Below are 10289 nucleotides of genomic sequence, written 5' to 3'. Positions count from 1 at the left end.
AGTAGGCCTGCAGAGTGAGAGCGAAGTGCTCTAATAGGGTGATATGGTACTACAAGGTCATTAAGATAAGATGGGGCCTGATTATTTAAGACCTTGTATGTATATGGGGGTGGGAATGCACGTTTGTGTCCGCGTGCGCCTGTTCGTCTGTGTCTATATGTCAGGTCAGGTCTTAGACTTGACCTCTCTGGGTACATCTCAGGCCCTCCAAAGTACGGAGGCCCATCTCCCCTCACCACACTCCCTGCCAGTGGCTGATGCCCTCAGACGTTGGTGTGTTGGTGGTTCTTGTCGACTGGGGCTGGGCGATCATGTATGTACCGGCTCACTCCTGGTGGCCGATTGGCGGGGCCTGCTGCCTGTGGCCCGGCTGGGCCCCCTCCCGGGGGGTGGGGTGCCCTCAGGCCTCTGGCCTCTGGATCTGCTGGGTGACCTCTCGTTTGGGGCTCTACTCAGCTCTTCCCAGGAGGGTGGCACGGTTCCCCCCTTTTGGTGGTCCTCCTCGGGTCCTCGTACTCTGGGGCCTCTGGATGTCTGGGACCTGGATCTCCTCCATACCTGCTTCATGCCCTGGTGGACGGGGCTATGGCTCCCCACACTCCCTAGCAGATCGTTACATGGAGAAACCTTTTGAATACAAGCATGCTGATCCACACAGGTGTACACACGGATATTCACAGACGCGGACTACACCTTTCTTGGCTGCTGCCTCAAAGCACATTGTGCGCTGTCTATCTTGCGTGCTGCACAATAGCGTTTAATATTTAGTATCTACTGTTATCTACTGCTAGCTAGTTTATTGTGATGGTGCTGGGGTTTTTTTTAATTATGTTGCTCTTTTTTGTTTGTTTTCTCTTCTGTTTTTTTTTCTCCATACAGGTGATCCAGGTGTTTGTTTGTTTTTCTTTCTTTCTTCCAGCGTTCATTTGCAATGGTTTGTATTACACCAGTTTATCTGATCCACAATATGGGCCTGTACATTTTTTATATTGTTTTCAGTACAATGCATTATATTATCTTTGTCAGTGAGAGATAAATCTGCTGTGCCACAGTGTGCCCACATCCAGCCTTTTTGCATGGAGACACACTCATGAATGAAGCTGAAGTCATGGTGACAAGTATGTTCAAAAGTTATGTGATTGCCGACTCACTGATCCTGAGGGATGACTTACAATGTTAGAGCTATTTTGTACATATGTTGCTACAGAGAGGTGACAAATGAAAGAAAAATAGGATTAAATATGTTCTATGTGCTGCTAGAACAGTGAGAGTAAAACGTGATTTTTCCTCAGTTAATGTTTTGATGAAGTTGCTTTTTGCTGACTTGAAATCTTTGCTCTGAGAACAGAAATGTTTGATGATAAAGAGCATTTTTGTGCTTTTGTACAGCAGACCCAAACCGTGTCAGCACAAGAGGCCCACTAGGTTGTCACCTCATTTTCTTAACTTTGTGTACTTCTGTGAATTTATCAGTAATATCTGGTCTCAGAATGTTGGTTTTTTTTGCCAAAATGTGTCAGAGAAAAACAACCCCAAAACGCTGAGTATAATCATTTGAAAAAGGCTTCTCTTGGTGCTTTGCGACATACTGCTGACAAAGGCTTTCAGGCAAAACCACAGGAGACACACCCATGCCCCAAAAAACAAAATCCTACATTGTGTCATCTAATGATGAAACTTCCTCAAATGACAGCCAGTAAATAGCTAAACGTGGGCTTTCCAGTGATGGCAAGGTCAGTATGGTTGACAGGCGCTGCTAGACAACTCGAAATAAAGGCTGTGACAATATAATGAATGACAATAAGTGAAGGACAACCTTAGAACTGAAGAAGCTTCTCGGATGAGAGGTGAAACGTCTTCAAGCAACTTAAAGAAGTCCAGACGCTTTTCTTTGCAAGCTCCTTTGACTACGATGACCTGGATGACTGAGAACCTTCACAGACAAGTGAAGGACGTTGTTCCATCTTTTTCTTGAGGTTCTCTGGTGACTTAGTGGCAGATTAAATTTTGGTAGACTGTCATGTTTGGACTTGTCCACAGCTGACTGAACCTTTTCTTTCTGGCATCAGTTTGAGAACCACTGATCTAACACAACAAATCCTCTGCACTGTAAAAAATATCCCTAACAAAAGCTTTGTTTCTTTCTGTTTACATGAAAGCTAAACCTGGGAAAGTGGCACTGGCAGTAGTGCAGAAGTAGATGTTATGTTTTACATCATTTCAGTCTCAATTGACTATAGGTCAATGTACTGATGCTAAAATAATTTTTAAAAAGTACAAAGTATGCTTAGCGTATTAGTTAACTTTGTGTTCATGAATAATGCATTTCAAACCGCAGACATTCAGTTGAAAAGGATGGAGATGCAGCTGTGTTATGTATTAAATTAGATCTCTCATTAATGACTAATAATATTTTTTGGAATGTTCAATCAATAAATTGTTCATTATAATTACAGTTACAGTTATAGTTGGAATTATAATTAGATTACAACTTGGTTTATGACAATAAATCAGTGAAATGACAGATTTAAGGAGCAGCCAGTGTGTCCATCTGCATCCCTGACTCCTTTATGGGAAGTGTGGATTCGGCTCTCTGATAAGAACTTCCTAACCTCTGATCCTATGAGTCTTACCCAGGAGGCAATAAAGGGCTGGGTGAGGAGACTCTCCCACTACTCGTCCAGGTGTCTCCCCTGCTCACTCTGATCACATAAGCAAACACCTGAGTCGCCTTGCAGGTCAAATCCTATTAGTCCCACGTGTTAACGCTCCTCCAATGATTGTGGCACTTCTAATGCCTGGGCTTAACTCTAGTGGCCTGGAAAATAGGCCCCAAGGGAAGGTCATAATTACAGCTCTAGAGTAACCTGTAAGAGCTTTTTGCACTCACAGGTTAGAGAAAGGATGAGCACAACCAGACCTGAGGATGCATTTATGCTGCGTTCCAAGTTGATGATAATCACCCAGTGGAAGTATGATGTATCCTGAATTAACCATCTAACACAGCTAAACTGGAAAGTCAAAAATATACAACCAGTTTGCAGGTTCACAGGTTCTGGTGTCACTTTCAGCTGTGGATGTCTTAGATCCTTATCTTGCAGAAGAACCCTTTCTGTCCCCTCTCTTATTGGACGTCACTTTATTAATGTCTATTCACCTAATCTCCATCCAGTCTCTGTCTATCGGACTGATATACACTCTAAACCAAGGTACAATGTACATTTCAATTCCTTTAATTTTAAATATGTTTATATTGTCTATCCTGTAAAATAGTCAGATGTCTATTCATATTAATGTACAGAATTCACCTGCTTGCTGCTACATATATATATAATGTTCTTCCTCTACACACCCCCCCCCCCAATTTTTGCACATGTCGAGGAGCGTGTCAGGCTACATTTCACTGTGTGTTATACTTGTATAACTATGCATGTGACAAATAAAGAACCTTGAACCTTGATATGATTTAACACAAAGTTTAAACTTTTAAATCACTTTATTTTCTTTGTCAGTCTTAACACAGAAAATCTGTCACATTCAAACATTGGGTCATACATATACAGGGAGTGCAGAATTATTAGGCAAGTTGTATTTTTGAGGAATAATGTTATTACTGAACAACAACCATGTTCTCAATGAACCCAAACAACTCATTAATATCAAAGCTGAATGTTTTTGGAAGTAGTTTTTAGTTTGTTTTTAGTTTTAGCTATTTTAGGGGGATATCTGTGTGTGCAGGTGACTATTACTGTGCATAATTATTAGGCAAGTTGTATTTTTGAGGAATAATTTTATTATTGAACAACAACCATGTTCTCAATGAACCCAAAAAACTCATTAATATCAAAGCTGAATGTTTTTGGAAGTAGTTTTTAGTTTGTTTTTAGTTTTAGCTATTTTAGGGGGATATCTGTGTGTGCAGGTGACTATTACTGTGCATAATTATTAGGCAACTTGACAAAAAACAAATATATATCCATTTCAATTATTTATTTTTACCAGTGAAACCAATATAACATCTCCACATTCATAAATATACATTTCTGACATTCAAAAACAAAACAAAAACAAATCACCGACCAATATAACCACCTTTCTTTGCAAGGACACTCAAAAGCCTGCCATCCATGGATTCTGTCAGTGTTTTGATCTGTTCACCATCAACATTGCGTGCAGCAGCAACCACAGCCTCCCAGACACTGTTCAGAGAGGTGTACTGTTTTCCCTCCTTGTAAATCTCACATTTGATGATAGACCACAGGTTCTCAATGGGGTTCAGATTAGGTGAACAAGGTGGCCATGTCATTAGTTTTTCTTCTTTTATACCCTTTCTTGCCAGCCACGCTGTGGAGTACTTGGGCGCGTGTGATGGAGCATTGTCCTGCATGAAAATCATGTTTTTCTTGAAGGATGCAGACTTCTTCCTGTACCACTGCTTGAAGAAGGTGTCTTCCAGAAACTGGCAGTAGGACTGGGAGTTGAGCTTGACTCCATCCGCAACCCGAAAAGGCCCCACAAGCTCATCTTTGATGATACCAGCCCAAACCAGTACTCCACCTCCACCTTGCTGGCGTCTGAGTTGGACTGGAGCTCTCTGCCCTTTACCAATCCAGCCACGGGCCCATCCATCTGGCCCATCAAGACTCACTCTCATTTCATCAGTCCATAAAACCTTAGAAAAATCAGTCTTGAGATATTTCTTGGCCCAGTCTTGACGTTTCAGCTTGTGTGTCTTGTTCAGTGGTGGTCGTCTTTCAGCCTTTCTTACCTTGGCCATGTCTCTGAGTATTGCACACCTTGTGCTTTTGGGCACTCCAGTGATGTTGCAGCTCTGAAATATGGCCGAACTGGTGGCAAGTGGCATCTTGGCAGCTGCACGCTTGACTTTTCTCAGTTCATGGGCAGTTATTTTGCGCCTTGGTTTTTCCACACGCTTCTTGCGACCCTGTTGACTATTTTGAATGAAACGCTTGATTGTTCGATGATCACGCTTCAGAAGCTTTGCAATTTTGAAACTGCTGCATCCCCCTGCAAGATATCTCACTATTTTTGACTTTTCTGAGCCTGTCAAGTCCTTCTTTTGACCCATTTTGCCAAAGGAAAGCACGTTGGCTAATAATTATGCACACCTGATATAGGGTGTTGATGTCATTAGACCACACCCCTTCTCATTACAGAGATGCACATCACCTAATATGCTTAATTGGTAGTAGGCTTTCGAGCCTATACAGCTTGGAGTAAGACAACATGCATGAAGAGGATGATGTGGACAAAATACTCATTTGCCTAATAATTCTGCACTCCCTGTATAGAATTCACTTCATGTTTCATTCAGTTTATTTAACTGTACTTTGACACATTCATTGTAACATAATCCCTCCCTCCAGATGAATTCTTTCTTTTCCTTTTTAAAACTGTGTTTTTGTCAATCACAGTTTATTTAATGCAATTTCTTTTTATTAAATTACACGCTTTACAAGTCAGACATTCAGAGACTGGTGTGTGTCTTGCAGCCCCATCCTGCACCGCAGACACACACCAATGTCAGACTCTGTACAGGCTCTCAGTGACTCCTCCTATCAGAATCCCTTCAAAATTTTTATTATCTTATTTATTGGATGTGGTAAAATTCCCATTCATGAAACACTGTGTTATTTTCTGATCAACGTTAAGCATAATTTAGTAAAATTCACATGTGAATTTCTTTCATGTAAAATCATGTATGATGGTCATCTGGTGACAGAGTTCTTATCTTCTCACATTCCTACTGTCACCACTAATCTACCAAGGCTGAAGCCCGATCATGTACGCGCACAAAATTCAGACATGCAAGCAGTCATTGTTACTACTTGAACATATTTCTCTTTTATGTATTGATCAAACTTATAATAATAATAATAATGGATTGGATTTATATAGCGCTTTTCAAGGCACCCAAAGCACTTTACAATGCCACTATTCATTCACTCTTCATAACTTTATGAAACCAGATATCAGAAAGAAGAACCATGCAGCCAATACAATTTTCAAGCTTGGCAGAGAAAACAACATTTTGGTTTTGACCATTGGAAACAGAGAAGCAGGATTGTTTCACAAGGCAGCAGAATGGGAAGAGAAAGACGCAGAAAGCCTTTTTTATTCCTGTGCCTTTGTTTTCTTACATGATAATTTGATTAGCAGTGAAAACAATGATATGCATGTTCAGTAGCTAACTTTGATTTTACATAAAACAGAGCAGTGTTTCACCAGCCCTTACAGGGTTTCTAGTACTTCCTTATTTTCTGTTCCCTTGAGTACCATGGTCACCTCGAAGTAAAGCAGTTTGTATAGCTCTTTGAAGTTGCTGCTGTCCCAGGAAAGCTGGTTTTACCTGCTCGCCTCGATTGAAATCATCCCAGGGCAGGTTACAGACCTGTGTCGTCATGTTAATAAAAAGAGGAGGATGTTGAATTACAAGAGGAAATTAGACAAAAGAGAAATTGGATAAGGGGTGGAGATGAGGAAACGAGTGAGTCTGTGTTGAAAAACAGTTTGCTGTGTCATGATTACCCAACAGAGCAACACCTCACTGACGTGAGCCAGGATTTACACAAGAGGGGCTGCAGGAAGGCAAACTCAGGGTGAGACAGCAGTGCAGAGAAGAAAGAAAGGAGAGAAAAGTTTGGTGATGTCAAAGGGTAGACAGCCGGGCAGGAAAGTGAGACGTAAGTGAGAGAGATAAGAGAGAGGGAGGGCAGAGTGAAGGTTGGTGGGTGGGAGGAGAGAGAGATAGAGAGCACGGCCTGCCTGGCCTTTAGTCTTAACTCAGAGTTTTGTAACTTTCAGTCACAAAGACGGGGTGTCTGCAGTCACAGACAGAGCATTCATAAAGAGAAGAAGCGTGGTAGGCACTGTGTACAGAGATGACTGGAAGCTCTGCATCTGCTCACAGAGAAACTGCAGCAAATGGACACAAAGCTTCCTCAAACGGGACAGAACTCAAGCGTGAGGACGGAAAGGTAGAACTGGGGAAGAAGGTGACCCTGCTCCGAGGCATCTCCATCATCATTGGGACCATCATCGGAGCCGGGATCTTCATCTCACCAAAGGGAATCCTGAAGCACTCCGGAAGTGTGGGAGTGTCCCTGCTGGTGTGGATTGCCTGTGGCGTGCTGTCCCTCTTTGGTGAGTTGGAATATGAGCAGAGGAGTTCTGCTCTTGTAATATACTGGTGGAGCTTCAGAAAACTGTTTGTGGCTGTAGAGATTTAACAACAGACATAAAAAGAAGTCAGAAAAGTAACAAACAGAAGTCATTTGTTTTCTGTATAAAGTAAGATTAAAAAAGAAGAGATGTAACCATCACTGCCAAAAACACTGTCAGTATTGAAACCGTCGAGTAAGCTTCTTCTGTGCTAAAGCTGCTATTTTACAGTTCACTAATGCAAATATCAGAAGTGTAGTGATGATTTTAATATAAAGGCTCATCTCACAGCCAGAGGCGGAGCCAGACATTTGAAACACCCGGGGCTTAGCCCAAAGAGTAGTATGCATGTGGGATTTTTTTTTTTTTTTTTGGGGGGGGGGTGTGTAGAAATGACTGAAAGATTAATAGGCTCTGTTCAAAAAAGAATGACTTCATATAGGGAAAAATATATATCACATGTGCAGGACACCTTAAACTAGTTTTTTAATTAAGCAGCAAGGCAGAACAAGGTCAGGGCTGTATCAAGACATGAGGACTAAACCCCAATTCAACCAGACCCAGAACTGATCCAGAATTAAAACAGGACTACAACAGTTCAAAATCAGGACTACTGAGGACTTAACCAAGACAGAACCAGAATCAGAACTAGATGATAGTAGCACTAAAAATCATCATAGACCTGCACTACACTTGTTTTTTTAATTCTACCAAAGTCCACTATTTAGATTGAGAAAAGTTTATATAATTATTTAGCCTTGTTGTGCAAACAAGCCTGCATAACTTAATAAATACAGAATTTGAAAAATAACAAACCTAAAAAGAAACACTAGGTACGAGATACATGAGGACCTGTGATACGGTGATACTTTTGGTAAACAACCATTTGACTAACATGTGTGTCTCACCTGCTCTTGTTCATCTGTTCTGTCCTCGTTCTCCTCTCTCTCCCTCTTTGTGCTGACAATCATCAAATATACAGTTGAAACCAGATATTTACTCTTCAGATAAAAACACTTTTTTAATTGTAACATCAAATCAGACTAAATGTTTATTTCTTTAGATTGATAAATATAAAAACATATTTGTTAACTTTAAGAGTAAAGAGAGAAACTATCTGTATTTCTTAATTGCAAATGGCACCAAATTGTATTCAAACTTGAGCCACACTTATGGAGCTCCACAGTTCTTTTCCTGGTGTTTTGGTTGACATCTCTTGATTTTCCCATGTCAAAGAAACAGGCTCTGTGTTTTGCCTTATATGCATCCACAGCTGTGCCACCAGTTTACTCACATGGACTCTACTAACCTATCAGAAGCTTCTTCAGCTCAGAATGGAATCGTCTGGAGTTTTCTTATTAATTAACAATAAATTTAGTGTACATGTACTCCTAAATTTGATGAAAGTGATAAAAATAGCTCTGTCTCTCTTTATTCTGAAATTTAACTAATTCAAAATATATTTCAATATTTATCTAAAACAAAAATTTACTCTAAATTGATGTTGTACAGTAAAAATGTTTTATGTTTTCTCCCTAAAGTGTATGTAAATATCTGGTTACAAATGTGAATATCCTGCTGTGTACTGAAATCCCTCTTGTTTTGCATAGAAATATACTGAACAACATACAAAGCATAATATATAAAATAACATTTACCTGAGTTTTTTCTTTGAAAGAACCCTCGAATGTCCATTCTTATGTTTCAGTACATAACTGAAACCGATTTAGTCGGGAGGGTAAGAACTGAAAATATGAAATAAACACACGTAAGCTAAGACTCTAAAAAAAAATAGCATTTGTTCGGCTTTTCATTTCGCCATTTGTTGATTCACTTGAAGAGCAAGTAACGTAATATTGGTCAAGTGATCAGTTTCATATCAATCTTTCGTGATGCACCGTCATATTTACATTATTTGTACGGTACGAATGATTTGCTTTGGTACCTGCTCAAACTTAAGCTCTCCTTAGTATGGCTGGCTCCGTCTCTCCAACAGCGCACTCACGGGCAGCAGCTGCCCCCGCCCCCTCGCTCAGTCGCTTAGTGCCTGAGCTTGGATCATACCAATATCAGGGGGGGATTCACGCACAGTCGTAAATTCCCACAGTGTGCACTATGTGCTTCGAATATTGTGTGTACTTTTTGTTTTATACAGTTGTCAGCCAGGCATCTAACTATGAAAAAATTACACTCCAAAATACCCCGGGCTTCTGACAAAACAACCCGGGCTTAAGCCCCGTAAGCCACCCCTCCGCTCCGCCCCTGCTCACAGCCACAAAAATCTGCTTCAAACCATGAGCTGAATGTTTCAGAGTAAAGTTTTATGGCAGCCATCAGGGCTGAACTCACTAACTTGGGTCTGATCTTCAAGTCTCAGTCAAACTTCAGTCTGCTTCACAGCATCGCTGTAAACATGGCTACACATACACAGTGACCTGATAACTCACTGTTGGAGACTGTAAAAGTCACACAGCATCAACACTTATAAAACTTTTTTCCTGCATGATTGCTGTGATTCTGCGACTTATTCTGAATATTCTCACACTTTGTGTCTCGCTCCAACATATATGGACCTAACTATGCGTATTTGTAGCTTTGTCTTCAGCACCACAGTGGATTTCAAATCAAACAGTCAGGATGTGATTGAAATACAGAGTTTCAGTTTAATTGAAGGGTTTAACAAAAACATTGCACTGACTGTTTAGAAGTTACAGACATATTTATGCAGTTTCTAGAAATGTAAATGGACAAACTCATTTTACACATGAACATAACTCATTTGCTGTCAATGATGATCTCAAGTATTGAAACCCAAGGACCTTTACAGCAGCACTTCCGCCTGTCATCTGCATGTCCATGCCAAAATGTGGCCTCTGTCATGTTACACAGAGGATGTGCTATGCCTACAGGCTGTTTAGTCAGGTCAGAATCTGCAGTCTAATCCTGAATTCAGTTCTGACTGGTCAGAGTCTTATTGGGAACAAAAAGACTAAAAAAACACTGGAGAAGAGCAGAATCTGTTGTTGAATACCCACAGCAGTGCAAGTCCAACAAAGGAGAGCTGAAGCTCCACTGCGGTCTTTGCCTAAAGCACATGCAGGCCAGAG

The 10289-nt window shown here is 40.8% G+C and overlaps 1 protein-coding gene across 2 annotated transcripts in view; it reads left to right on the top strand.

Moving 5' to 3' along the window:
• Positions 1-6741: 6741 nt before the first annotated feature.
• The window catches only part of slc7a11 (solute carrier family 7 member 11), a 50475-nt gene continuing 46927 nt past the window's right edge, over positions 6742-10289 (top strand). The window contains exon 1 of one of the 2 annotated variants that reach the window (XM_026182061.1): positions 6742-7164. In XM_026182061.1, coding sequence (XP_026037846.1) covers positions 6903-7164 — 262 coding nt within the window. In that variant the 5' untranslated portion in view covers positions 6742-6902. The remainder of the gene's footprint in view (positions 7165-10289) is intronic. The other variant, XM_026182051.1, reaches the window with a different exon arrangement.

This window comes from Astatotilapia calliptera, chromosome 2 (genome assembly GCF_900246225.1).
Source record: "Astatotilapia calliptera chromosome 2, fAstCal1.2, whole genome shotgun sequence".
NCBI lineage: Eukaryota > Metazoa > Chordata > Actinopteri > Cichliformes > Cichlidae > Astatotilapia > Astatotilapia calliptera.
The sequence above is the reverse complement of the archived record's forward strand: the minus strand, read 5'-3'. Positions and strand labels throughout refer to the sequence as shown.